Source organism: Apostichopus japonicus, chromosome 11 (assembly GCF_037975245.1).
Source record: "Apostichopus japonicus isolate 1M-3 chromosome 11, ASM3797524v1, whole genome shotgun sequence".
Lineage (NCBI taxonomy): Eukaryota > Metazoa > Echinodermata > Holothuroidea > Aspidochirotida > Stichopodidae > Apostichopus > Apostichopus japonicus.
The window spans coordinates 15,832,784-15,847,230 of NC_092571.1; the positions used below are offsets into that span (position 1 = coordinate 15,832,784).

General features: G+C 44.9%; 1 protein-coding gene across 5 annotated transcripts in view; it reads right to left on the reverse strand.

The window, feature by feature from the left end:
* Window positions 1–488: 488 nt before the first annotated feature.
* The window catches only part of LOC139976065 (uncharacterized), a 72,338-nt gene continuing 58,379 nt past the window's right edge, over window positions 489–14,447 (reverse strand). For all 5 annotated transcript variants that reach the window (XM_071984481.1, XM_071984478.1, XM_071984479.1 and 2 more), the window contains exons 11-14: window positions 3,831–14,193; window positions 3,201–3,389; window positions 2,267–2,425; window positions 489–1,734 (exon numbers count right to left, since the gene is read on the reverse strand). In XM_071984481.1, coding sequence (XP_071840582.1) covers window positions 1,606–1,734; window positions 2,267–2,425; window positions 3,201–3,389; window positions 3,831–14,193 — 10,840 coding nt within the window. In that variant the 3' untranslated portion in view covers window positions 489–1,605. The remainder of the gene's footprint in view (window positions 1,735–2,266; window positions 2,426–3,200; window positions 3,390–3,830; window positions 14,194–14,447) is intronic.

The following is a 14,447-nucleotide window of genomic DNA, read 5'->3' on the forward strand; positions in this document are numbered from 1 at the left end:
GATGTTGAAAATGCTCCTTACAATGTTTGTGAGAGTAAACAACTAACATCAAGACAAAAGGGCTTTAAAAATTGACTGAAATTGATTTTTTTTAACTCCACCATAGCCATGTGCATTTACTTACTATCTTTTAACATGGATGCGATAATGAAACACTAAAAACTAAAAACAAGAAAAAATTGCCCTCCATCAATTTTTTGTTTGTTGACACATTACTGTTTTTTTGTCAAGATGTAAAAAAAAAAAATTCTGTCAAAGCATCCACAAAAACATCAAAGCAAATATCGGTAAGTCACTTTCAACGACATCAATATTCAAATTTTCTGACCTAAGTCTGACCTTTCTGGGTGCATACACAACAAACTTTTGGAAAAATGTCTTTCTTATGATGTTCCAGCCAAGATGTCACAGGATTGCTTTTATCTCTTAGCTTTTTTATTCTTCTTTTCTTTTTTAATTGCCCATTCCTTCTCCTTCTCCTCCTCCCTCCTCCACCCTCCTCCACCCTCAATTTGCACAATTGATGACTCCCCTAACTACATATAAAAAAGTCATGACTAAACAAATAATCGTTAATTTTTTCCCCCATGGAGAATAATGTCACAGTGACTCAAGTCGAGAAAAGCAAATGGTATTCTGTTGACAACTCTCTAAGTTTGTGGAAAAAAAACAAGCCTTTCCAATCTTTGTTTTTTTCCAAAAATAGTTAAAACTTGAATCAGCATGTCTGATATCTGATATAGGAAATTATCATTTGACTAAACCTGCCCAGTAGTCAAAAGGACACTGTTTAAAACATTTTAAGTCATGAAGCAATATACCGAGCAGTGTCAACATGCACACTAGAAGCAGAATTTGGGGAACCAAATTAATCGACTTAAACCGAACGGAGGGTCGGTTATACGTCTTTCGAGGAGAGAGTTCTGGTGCGGTGTGATTTTCAAATCACAGCGATGGGTTGCCGGGGGAGAGTGAAGCATGTTACCATGGCTACCTAGCACTAGTGTATGTGAGATCACAGTTCATTCAGCTACAGAGCACAGGTCCCGGTTGCCTTGGCGATAACAATCTTGGGGGCGGCCATTCATCTGAAAGTTTGACTTTGCAAGTATTCCGTATAACTTTCTTTCTGTTTGGTGTCACCCAGCAAACTTGAAGGATAACTTTCCTCGGATGTTAGAAAAAGTCACAGCTTCATTTTTTGATATAAGCAACTAGGATAACAAGACCAAGTTATCCAGGGCTGTAGTGTGTTTCCATTGTATCAGTGTTATTCATGACTTTGGCTCATTGGTCAGACAATAGCAGGTCCCACATCACCATGGAGATGGCTGGAACGAATATGTCAGACAGAGAGGTCAAGTTTAGACGATAGGAAATAGAGCCGTTGTTCGGCAATTCCTCTCCGGCGATGATGAGACTAGATTTGAAGTCTTCACCAATCTTATTCAGGTCTTTTACATCAGTGGTTGAGACACCATCTGAACATCACTTCGACAAGGTCTGTATGGCAGACACAGTCAGACACAGTACCCGTCGTCCAGGGGTGAATCAGATGGCAGCAGGTGGCAAGAAAAATGGCAAGTTGTAAACGGCGAACAGGCATCAGCAAGTAGCTATAACAAACATCATGTAAGCCAAGTTCATAACACTCTCCAACAGATCCGGTGCCTTGTGGGAGAGACTTCTCTGGGTAAACTCGCATGGCGGAAAGATGTGGATCACGTACGATGGCTGCCGGAGAATAAGGAAGTAGAAGTAAAGAAATTATTTAGATAAAACACTTCAAAATCTTCTATTCAACCTCTAGATAAGTTTGAGAAAAACAAAATACTTTGGTGACTTTGAATTTCCTTCCAAACACCTCCACACAAGACTTGGTATGGTGAATATAAAAATGGACCTAATAAGTGAAGATTTATTAAAAAATATTTAATAAAAACAGTCTTCACCAAGGTCTTCATTACATAAGTCTGAGCTAGGCCAAACTGTATCGGTTCATCAAAAGATCAAATAAAAGGGGGAAAAAATTGATACTCATTTGGCACTTAGCTGTCATGAAAAAGAAAAAGGGCTTGGATAGATGGAGTTGCAGGTGGTTCTGACTATACTGCAAAATACATTTTCTAGGACTTTCTGACAAACCGTGTACTGTTCATAATAATAAATTCATAATAAATCATAGTAATCGAATAGGTCGGACCGTCTAGCCACATTTCAAACCAAAGATAAATATGTCAAGCAAGAAGAAGAAGATTAATCTTACATCAGTGCACCCTTCGGGCCCGACGTTGATGATACCCGCAGCCTGTTTTTCCCTGAGGTACGATATTAAGCCACTTCTCATAGCGCTGGTTTGACTCATGACTTCATCCTGGTCGCTGCCACACGGAAGGGCAAGAAGTACAACGCTCTCCTCTGCCACCTGGTCACATGAGAAAATGACAGCCATGTCAATACGGAACACAGACGTATATATACATATATATATATATATATATATATATATATATATATATAGTAAATAAATAAAGAACAACACACCAGAAAACTTCCACTTCACCGGTTTCGTCCTTTTGGGACTCATCAGGCGAAGGTAGGAATCGAATCCCCGGATCTCGTGTCACAGACCGAAGTCTGAACCACTCGACCACAGTGATTCTACTGGTGTGTGAATGGGTATAAATTGGCTTTGTATAACTGTCATTGAGGGCGTATTAGCCAAGTGTATTGATTGTACAGAGTGCACCCCTGGTGCTTTGAATCTGACAATTCACACAGAATAACCACTCTTTATAGGCAAGCCAAGCCGTAATACCACTTGTTACACATACATTATATATATATATATATATATATATATATATATATATATATATATATATATATATATATGTATATATAAATATGTATATCTATATCTATATACTTGCAAGGAATACAATATATGTAAACACCACTTGAAACATGAACAGAAATTTAACGCAACCATTGTAACAACACAAGGAACATAGCCAATGTAATACAAGGTATGCAATATCACAGTGCATACAGAAACTGTATCACAGCTTATGTCATACATGACACGTAATGTCAGCTTAATATAACCAGTTTTCAAGTCCAATGCAAAAGAAACACCCACTGTTACATTATCCAGCACCGGTCAGAGATGATACCAAAAAAAAATAGGGTCCACGTACCTGCATTCTTCGTGCCACGCCTTCCAGCTGTGAGTCCTCCAACCTCATCCTCTGAGCGATCCTGAGAGGCGGGTACGCCATCTTTAAGGCATCAGCACCGACCACCTTGTTGCCACAGATGTAGTGAAGCTGAATCGTGGCTATCTCTTGTTTCAAAGCTAGCATTCCCTGCCACATGACGGGATACCGCTGCAAAAATTAATGACAGAAATGGAAAAGATTAAAAGCAAATAAAAATTTAAAAATCATAAAGAGTTGATAGAAGGGCACCGTAAATCTTTTACCTAAGGCCTGCAAATAACTTTGGCTTTATGCAACAGCTGTATCAAGTACTGTAATTGTGAGTACAATATATCAGATATTTAGAAAGGACTTGCCCAACATCTACTGCATTCTTGTTAAGGTTTTAACTATCACTAGTGGAGGAGATATCATTTTCTTCAGGTCTGAAGTACCTTATTTAGGCTTTCTGGTGCCTTAACTTTCCCTTTAAGGATACACTACCAAGCGAATGTGTCCAATATAACAAAGTTAATTGATACGCTTCCATCTCCTCTCCCCCACCCCCTCCCCCACCCCCTGAAAGAAATAAACTATTCTACCAAGACTCATGGTAGTGTTTGCACTCACCATCAAGAGCATCACAGATGCGTCTCCACTCATGGATGGCATTGATGATGCAGAATGGGTACCGAGTGCTGCAATCGGCGTGTGAGAAGATGGTGACCACTGCTTCCTAGCGGCAGAGTTTGGAGGTAGTACCGGCTGTGTCCTACCATCTGGACCGGGTGTTCTGGATCCAGGGCTTCCTCTGTCGGGGTGGGGTCCGGGCGTTGTCCTGGCATGGTCTGGAATACTCTGAGACAGCTGTTGGATATGTGGCGGTATACCGTGTTGAGCAGGCGGGAGGTGCGCATGCTGCTGTTGTCTGCGTTCCTCTGCTGCTGTCTTCTCCATCTCGTTATTAGCCTTTGACAGTTGTTGTTGGGTCTGCTGGTTCATCATAGGTGGCATCGCTCTGTGCGGGATCATCTCGGGATGGTCTTGTCCTTGCGGTGGAATACCAGACGTGATGCCGGGCGCCGGTGGGGGCCGTAAGGTTATGTTGTGCAACTCGGCCTGCTTGTCTGGTGTCTGGGCTGTCCTGTCGCCGTGTCCGAGCCCTGGTGACTTGATCTTTGGAGACAGCCTGGGGGACGATGTATTTGGAACGACCATCCTAGGTGAAGCAAGGGCTCTCGGTGAGGGCAAGGGTTGGTTTTGCTCTCCGTGTACAAGCGGATGGAATAACCTTTGTGGGAAAGGCCCCGGAGGAAATGGCATGCCGTACGGTCCCTGATGAACGAGACCTGATATGGGTAGTCCCTGAATTCCTTGACCAGTAGGATCTGGAAACATTCCATGAGGAATGGGTCCAACTGGACCGGGCCCTCGGATAACCGAATGAGTCTCAGGCCGTGTGTAATAAACAATCTGGGCATCATGATATGCTGCAGGTAGCCTTTGCTCCGAAGGGACAATTCGATCTCCCGCTTCCCCCGTCAGAAATTGACCAAGTCCGTCTTGAGGTTGGTTGGGCATTATCTTGCCATCCTCGTTTCCCCTCATCTTGGGATCGTTCTGTGTCAGACGAGCCCTCAGGACGCTAGCGTCGGAATACGTGGTGACTGCGACCGAGGTCGGCACGCGACACTCATACTTTTTGAGGTTGTTGAGGTTTCCTTGCTGTCTCTTGGAGGCCGAGGTGGGAACTGACACCAATGTCGACGGAAGGTTGGGATGTACACCGCTTCTGGACACACCAGGAAGACTTGTATCCGGGGATGTCTGCGAGCCTGGCACAGATGCGATGGTGTGCGGCCCACTTTTCATACCTGTGGCCATGGCTGGTGATCTGCTGCCGTGCGAATGGTTACCGATCAATTGATTTGTGAGGGCTGGGGCCTCTCTCGCGGCAGAGCCACCGGCGGTTCCAAACGCGTTCCCCAGTATGGCCATTCCCGATTGGGTGGAGATCACCCCTACTGGCTGACCAGCCTGAATGGGCATAGGTCCGAGGGAGGATGGCATCTTGGGAGGCATGTTCTGGAGCTGCTGCTTCCTCCTCAGTGATTCATTGAAGTGCATCTCCACCGCTTCCACAGAACTTCCTGGTATGTTCCTGATTTGCTGTTGATGTTGCGCATAATGAATTTGGTATTGCCCCGGCATACTCCTCTCCGGCAACTTCTTTCCTCTGGTTTTCTTGGTCCCATGTTGCATCATTGGCGGTTGCGTGGTGATTGGGCCACGCATTTCTTGCACACGGGCTAGCATCTGGGTGCTGACGGGAGTGTTATTCAACGCGGCCACGACCGCGGGCATGCTCACAGATGGAGCCGGTGGCGAGTGGTTGCTCTGCACTACTCTCCCGTTGTTTCCCTTGTTCTGTAGAGCCGATGCCACACTCGTGGCAGCTGCAGTGACATTTGCCATCATTCTCATGGGATCCGTGTAGCTGTTCACCATCTGCTTCTCGGCAGGAGGTATCGCGCCCACCGGAATGAGCCCTGCAAGGGCACCTGTGTTGGGTAGACTGAGAGGCATTGGAGGACACGACAAGTTCTCGGACACATGGGTCTTGTTGTCACCTGATGGGACCAGTTCTGCTACAGCTGCTTTCGGTGTTGAACTACAATCCATTTCAGTTTTCAAAGTAAGATTCTCTGCTTCCACTTTCCTCACTTCCTCTAGAGCAATGTTCTCATTTGTTTCCTCTTTCACTCTCACATCCTTGCCTGCCCCGCGAGAGTTGCTCCGCGTGCGGGCACCAGCGGCCCTTGTACGAGGCTTCTGACGGCCTCTCGAGGCCACTTTGGAAGGAGACACTTTGGAAGAAGATGGACCCGGACTTTCTTGAAATTCATAAGGATCACAGGCTAGATTCTTCTGATTTTGTACCATTCTCTTGGAAGTAACCAATGATGGTTCTTCCTCAATAAACTCATAGACATCATCTCCATGGCGAACCATCTCACCTGCTTCTCCAACTTTACCAGGACTCTCCTTCAGATTACCTTTCAAACCATCCCTTTCATGAGAGGTTGCTGTTTGACCCTCATGAGGATGATCTGAGGATGATAAAAGATTCATCTTGTTCGAAAGTTGCTGGGGTAGAGAATCTCCTGCCTCCGTTTTAACTGCCATACTGCCATCGGATGCAGCAGATGACATTGCCATGTGGGAATTCAGCATCTCTCCACAATGGTAAAGATGGCTCCCTTCCAAGTTGCTCCCTTTGCCTGAGAAGTGCCGGATTCTGCTCTTATCGTCTGTGCCATTGGGTGGTAACATACCGGCGACGTGCCCAGAATTGTCCGTCTGCATTCCAGGAAAGTAGTACGGACTGACTAGCTTGATGTCATCCTGACCTCCAGGTAAAATCCTGAGAGACTGACGAATGTCATCTGGGCTAATTGTCTGCATCGGGGATGCGTTCTCGTCGTTTGGCCCCACCAGATGTTGATTCACCATGGGAGATTTCATGAACCCTTGATCCATTTGACCTGTCGCTTGGCTGTACATATGTTGTGGAAAGTAAGACTTGTTAGTTTCTTCAACCTGATGAATCCATTGGGCATCGTGGCCGTAGAGGACCGCCTGCTGGTTCTCGATCTTTTGGATGGGAAGACCACCGGGGTGACTGATCGGTTCCATCGAGGCGGCAGTTGCTTGACCGTGCATTGGATGCATGTTCTTGTGACCCTCGAGATGAAGGTCGGATAAACTTGACCCAGAGATGCTCCTAATTCTATCAGATTTGTGGCTGGTCTTTTGCTTCTTCCTCTTTCTCTCCTCTTTACTTCTCTTCCTCTTCTTTTTAGTTTTCCTGCCTTCTTTCTTACTGCTTTTCTTGTCCTTGTGTTTCTTCTTCTTGTGCTCCTTCTTCTTCTTGGACTTGTGAGGTGTCTGCGGTGGTTCTGGGAGTTTTTCGCGAACCACTTCCACGGACATCGGTAGGTCAAAAGGCTCGGGTGCTATGACAAGGCTGTCGTTAGCTTCACTGGCTGTTTCAGTAGTAACTTCAACAGAGGCAGTTTCTTCAGCAGCTTCCAAGTCTTCCGGTTTTGGCTCCAGTAGTCCACTATTACCTAATTTCAAGAGAGGATTGGGGTCCTCCAGTTTAATAGTGGGAGTAACATCTCCAGGAAACACTTTTGAAGTACCTTCGTGAGTTTCTATATTGGATGACATTTCTGGCAGCATCGCAACAACTTCCTCTACCTGTGGGATTTTCACCTCCTCGGTTACATCATCTTCAATCTTTGGGGTAACAATCTCCTCTGTCTTTATCTCTTCAGGTATCTTGCACGCAACTTTTTCTACCTTGTCCTTAGAAGGCTCTATTGTCCCTTCTGCCTCGGGTTCACTTTGGGTAGTTTCGTTGGGTTTAGGTGCTTCACTCTTTACAACAGTTACAACCTCTTCTTCCTTGATCAGCACCTCATCCTGCTTGCTGTTAGGAGCTTCTGGGCGATGTTCCAAGTCATTGGTTGGTACAACGATGTCAGTAATTTCTTCTGTTTCCTCCTGCTTGATCTCTTGACTTGGATCTATCTCCTTCACCTCTCTTGTGCTTTCTGAGTCTATGCCATCATCCATGGACAGTGCTGGTACTTCTGGAGTAACAGGCCTAGGTGTTGGAGGCCTAGGCGATGGGGCAGCAGGTGAAGGAGTGGGAGGAACTGCAGGAGATGAAGGAGTTGGAGTAGACTCGCCAAATATTTCTTCTTCCAACCCTCTCTGCCTCTCCTCTTCTAGAGCTCTCTGTCTCTCTTGCTCTATCTGTCTTTCTTGGTCTATCTCCACAAACTGCAGAGCAGCAGTGGCTTCTGCTGTCTCCTCAAACATGGCCGCTTCCTTCTCAGCATCCAAGCATTCTCCTAACAACTTGGCAGCAGTTTCTTCCTCCGTTTCAGGTAGGTCTTGAATAGATGTTTCTTTGGGTTTACTCTCCTTAACCAATGTCTCCTCACTCTCTTCTGCCTTAATCTCTACTTTGATGTCAGCTTCTGAGCTGATGGTTATTTCAGGTATCAGTGGCTCTGTCGATTGTTCTGGAAGTTGTTCTGGGAGTTCTTCCGTTTTCTCTTCCTCTTTCTCTTCCTTCTTCTCTATCTTCTTCACCCTGTTCTTCTGCCGTTGTTTCACTTTTCTCTTTTTTGTTGATTTTGTCTCCTTTGGTGGTGGTGGTGTTGGTGTTGGTGGAGTTGGTGCTGGTATTGGTGGTGGAACTGTTTCTACAACTGCTTTTTCTTCTTGTATGGGCTTCTCTGTGACTATCTCTACGGTTTCATACTCCTGTACAATCAGCTCTTCGGTTTGACTAACAACGTTCTCTTCTTCTTCTCCTCTCTGCTCTCTCACAGGCTCAGGCTTTGAATCAACTTTGTCTGTGCATGGTGGTTGCTGTGGTAGCATTGCAACTTCCTCATTGTTAACTTCAGTATCAAAATCTTCCACAATTCCATCCTGAAGAGGCTCCCTCTGTGGTTCTTCCAGAATTTCTTCTTTCGGCAGCACTCCACTACGAGCTTTTCTGCTCACTTTACTTCGTGAACCCACCTTCTTAGCTCTTTCTTTAGGTACTTTAACAACTTCCTTCGGAGGTTCGTATTCAACCTTCTCTTCACCCGAGTCGCTGAACAGGTCAGAGTCTTTCTTTTCAATGACTTCGGCCTTTTTCTTATCCGCCTGCTTCTTTCCAGTGTCCTTTTCCACTGTTTTAGCTTTTACTTTACCAATGACCTTTTCTGGCATCAGTTCCTCAGTCTTGCCAGATTTTTCCTTACTTTCCTTGACCTCCGTTCTATTCTTTCTTTTCCCAACCTTCTCTTTAGGTTTGCTTTCCACCTTACTTTCTACCTTCTTCGATGTTAAACTCTTCTTCACACTTGGACCTTTCCTGATATCTCCATCTCCAAGTTTACTCTTTCTTTCCAGTTTATCTGCATCTTTGTGGTCCTTCTCTACTTTCTGCCTCTTGCTACCTACCACCTTCCCACGTTCCAGTTTCTTGTTGTGATTGGCATTTTCCTTACTCTTAGACACCTGTTCTCTTCTGGATGGCAAAGTTGGTCTGGCGGCAGGTTCGTCTTCGTCGGAGGAAGAACTGGAAATATGAGCCGCCCTTTGTGATGGAGGGAGAGAAGACAGATCTTTGACTATTGAGTCGTCAGAGTCTGACAAAGATTCCCTGTCAAATAACTGTTGCAACCCTGGAACTGCATTTGCCGGAGCTACATTCCGAACTTCGTTGGAGTCCGAATCGGATTCGTCCGAAGATGAAAAAATGGTGTTCTTCTTGGGTGCGGGTGCTTTCGAAGATTTGGTCTTACTTGATGAAATAGCTGGCTGGAAGATGGGCTCAAAATCATCCTCTGATTCTGAATCTGTAGTAGTGACAAGTGAGTCCATGAGGGCTCGGACACCTCCGCCAGTTGCCCCTAAAGCATGTTCTTCACTTCCTGAAGCGTAACTCAGATCACCAGGATTCTTTTTGGAGCTCTCCTTGGTGACTGACTTTCCAGGGGTTACCCTACCACCTTTGAGTTTGTCCTCACTTTTAGATCTGACTTTAAGTGCCTCTTTCGTATTTGTCTTTTTCGGTTTCGAGTCTGCAGATTCAGATTTCTGGAGCTTCCTAACAGACTTGGCTTTTGCTTTTTCACTTTTTTCCTTTTCTGTTGACTTCTGCTCTATCACTTTCTCGTCATTCTTTTTCTGTGCGACCTTCTCTGAAGTTTTCCCATCCTTCTGCTTCTCAACAACTTTATCAGATTTCTTTCTTTCAGGAAGTGAAGAAGCTGAAACTTTCTTTTCTAGTTTCTTGTCAACACACCTTTTCTCCTCTAACCTCTTATCAACGTTCTTCTTTTCCTCCCCCTTTGCCTTCTTATCCCCACTTCTCTTATCAACAACTCTCCTCTCTTCTGTATGTTTGTCTGTCTTACGCTCCTCCAATTTCTTTTCCACTTTCTTGTCGTCAAGTTTCTTCTCTGATGACTTTTTCACTTCCTCACTTTTCTTCTCATTCGACGACCTCTTGTCTTCTTGCCTGTCAGCTTTTCGATCTTCCGTTTTCTTTCCATCATTTTTCCTATCGTCACTTTTCTTCTCTACAGACTTCTTTTCCGAGACCTTCTTTTCACCTGTCCTTTTTTCATCCACTTTGCTATCTTTAGACAACTTTCTGTCCTCTGTCTTTTTCATCACCTTTTTCTCTTCAACTTTCCTATCCCCTGCTGCTTTCTTCTCTTCTGGTCGTTGTTTCTCTCCCTTCTTCTCACTGATGGGCTTCTTCTCATCCTTCTTATCCTGCTTCTTGTCCTCTTTCTTTGCATCCTCACCACCCTTCCGTTCGACAGCCTTTTCCTTATCCTCACTTTTCTTTGCCGCTTTGTCATCCTGCTTTTCTAATTTCCTCTCTTCTTTCCTCTCCAAACTGCTCTTCTTTTCCAACACCCTTTTCTCATCGACTGCTTTCTTGTCTCCCACCTTCCTCTCGTCCCCTTTCTTCTCGTGAGAAACTTTACGTTCCTCCTTCTTCTCTACTTTTTTCACAGCAGGTTTCACACCCGCCTTCTCTTTGGAAGAATTGACTGACTTTGATTTAACAGTCTCGTTCGTTGGTTTTCCAGTAGTATCTTTCTTGAAAACACTTGGCTTTTTTGTGGCAGGAGATTTTTCTGCAGGCTTCTTGACAACTGGAGTGATAGCTGCTGCAGCTGGTTTCTCGGTTTTAGTTTTCGGCTTTGGTTTGACAGATAATTTCTTCCTGTCTTTAGGTGGTAGTAGCAACATGTTGGTCGGGTATTGGAACTTGGGAGTGGTAGGTAAACTGGTGCTCTCCATTTTCTTCTCTGCTTCTGCAGGCAGCACCAATTTTTCCGGTTTGAGGTTGTGTATGGCCTTCTTCCCATCCGCCGCTGATGGTGGACTAGGAGACCGCTTTCTCTTCAGTCCCTGTTCAGTGTCTTTACTAACCTCTGACATAACTAACAAGTCACCACTTTCATCTAAATCATCAGTACTCTCAGTTCTTTTCTTTAAAATTGATCTTAACTTTGGGGCTTCCCTTGTAACAGCTGATGGACTCTCCTTCTCTTTGGGTACTTCAGCAGTTGATGTCTTCTCTACACTAGCCTCTTCTGAAAGCTTGACTTGTTCTTGTTCTGCTTTACCGACGACTTCTAATTTTGAGGCAGACTCAGATGGGGTGGTAACTTTATCGCTAGCCTTCTCCTGAGGTGATGACAAATGTGGCTGGATTTGTCCCAATGCGCTGTTGTCGACTGTCTTTGGTAAGGTCAACAGTTTGGCCCCAGATGCCATCCTGGGATCGCTATTTGAACGATTCAATTTACTGCCCTCTTTGGCATTTACATCTTCTGATTTGGACTTTGAAAGTACGGCACTGGAACTGACCAACGTCTTGGATTGATCAGGATTTAAACGAGCTTCATCGAGACTAAAGATGCTGCTCTCCTGCATCCTTTCTTGGAAATATTTGTAGAGATCATCATTGACTGGTTTCTTCTCATTCCTGTCTATGTCTATGCTGTTGCGGTTCTTTTTGACAATCCGGCAGTTGGATAAACGCTCCACTCTGATCTTGGTGGAGAGAATTTCACCCCCCTTTCCATCATTGGGTGTACTAGGGGTGCTCGGTGTGCTTGGCGTTACCGACAGAGACGGTGACCCTGCGTTGTTACTGATCAGAAAAGCTGTTCTATCTCGTGGATCATTCTCTAGAGTCACAGGGGTAGGGCTAGGCATCTGTCGTAGCCAGGATGAGACTTTGCCTTCGCCAGGCCTGAGATACGAACTCTTTTCATTGAGGCATGAAAGAGTTGAACTAGATAGCACAGCCTTTTCCTTTATGTCTCTGTCCACTAACAATGTCTTCTGACAATTTCTCGTTTCCAAACTGGATGGAGTTGACTTGATAAAAAGAGGCTCCGTTAGAAGTTTAGTGACGTTTGCTTTTGCCTGTACGTCTCCTAGGGTTTCCTCTTTTGTTTTCACCGGTGTAGCAGCAGGACTAAGATGTGGAGGTACCGACGTCGGCGGCGATGCTGCATTGCCGGTTTTCGTTGCACCTGGTTTTGGAGAGAGCCGTGGCAGTTGGTCGGCGTCTGTGCGAAAATTCTCGCCGTCTGTGTTGAGCGTCAGAGGATTACAGTACTGATCATTGGAGTAGTCGGTTAAGCCGCCAGCGGCCTTTGAAGCGGTGAGTGTCTTGGAGCCAAGGGTATCATTCCCGAAAGAAGGTTCTTTGGGGTCGTTTGACGAACCATAAAATATGGCGTCAATTTGCTCCTTTCGTCCTGACGGGGGAAAACTAATTGGATCTAACGGAATCATTTTCCACTCCATCTCCTGAATGACTGTTCCTTGGGCTTCTTTCCTCTTTGGGTTGTGTCCATCTCGAGATTTCACTTTATCTTTTTCCTCTACACTTTTCAAAAGTTTTTCCTTCCCTTCTGGCAGTTGCACCACTTCCCCATGAGAAGGATGGCGTTGCCTTTGTCTCATATCGAAAGACTTCCTTGAATTAGTCTCAAATTTGTTTCGAAAAGAGAGCGGTTTCTCAAATGAGTCTAAATTAGAAGACAGCCTGGTCGACTGAGAGTTTTCGTTACCCAACGAGCTGTGAGGAGGATTGGAATGTGATGAGTGCAATTTGAGAAGTGTCAGGGACTGCTGATCTTCTTCTTGGTCACTGGAACTGGCGATACCACCATCTGTATCATTTGATATATGAGGTATCCGTGTGCTGTCTATCCGCTGGCCTACACTGCCCAGGCTCGACTTTTTACGTTGTCTGTCCTGAGATAGATTCAAGTTATCTGATACAGTTTTCTTTGGTTTATTTAAAGCTGCTTGAGTTGAACCCCCATCCCCACTCTCTGAAAATGACTGCTGTTGTATCAAAACACTCGCAGCTTCACTGGGTTTCTCCGCTACCTCCTCATCTGAATACGACTTTTGTCCCCCCATCCACCAAAAGCTTCCAATTTTGTCGTTGTGCTTACACGACAAACCATTGTCCCCATCCTCGGGGACACCGTCACTCACAGCTGAGTGGGAGTCCTCAACTGTTCTGCCGTCACCTAAAAACGAATCTCCTTTAGGAATGTTATCTGAATCTCTCAATCCACTCTTAACCAATTTTGGCACTTTCCCATGAGCGGGTGAATAATATCTCTTGTCTTTGATCTTCTGAATGTCAACTGGACTATTATCACTGAATCTTTGTTTTCTGGCCTCCAATTTCTTTTGCAAGTCCTCTCTTGATAACGAATCATTTATATCGTCTGCACTTGTTTCCGTATCGTCGTCTTTCCAACGTTTTAATCCCTCGCCATCGTGCAACACTACAGGCTCGTTTGAATCCAGTCCCCTCTTCAGAGGGTTCTTGTCTGAAAGAAAATCATTCCGTGGGCTTCTCTTGTCTCTGAGCTTCTCCACCCAAGAGTCTTTGTCAACATCCACATGTAACAAGGAATTTTCTCTAGTTCTTTCTGGGTGAGAGTCAGCATGTATATCCCCCTTCAAGTTACCCAAGTACGGACTCGAACTTTTATCAGAGGGGAGCTTCGATAACCCTTTTTTCTTGCGATCTACTACTGCAAGTTCATCTTCGCGGGGAATGTCCGAGAGTTTATTTTTAACTTTCCTGCCGTCAGATTGATCCATGGATGACCCTCGTTCCGATGAACCATTTCTCACCTTCCACGACGGTTCTTCAGAAGCTCCTCCGTCTGAGAAAGGGCTTATTGGCATGGGAGTGCCTGATCCTTCTTTGCTGTTAGGTACCATCAAGGAATTAGCTTTCCACTTTCTTTTGGGAGTTGGACTTCGACTCATCCTGCCTTCATCTATGCTACCTGGAGGACTAACTTCTTCTCCTGCAGGTTCCACACTACTGCTCTTCTGTCGACTGTTTGCCCTGCACCAAGAAAAATCACAAGAAGAATAAAACAAAATTAAGATGATATTATCAGGAATATAAGAGAAACAATTTACAATACAAATTTTCCTTCTATCTGAAGAGTGCTTGGATCAAAAGATCTCCACATATCTAGGTACCAAAACCAGACTAAAGGAAATTGCACCAAAAGGCCCAGGAGCTTGTTTTACTGTAACAATTTTTCAATCAGTTGACCGTGGAGAACTAGGTTACCTTTTACCTGTTTAAGACCA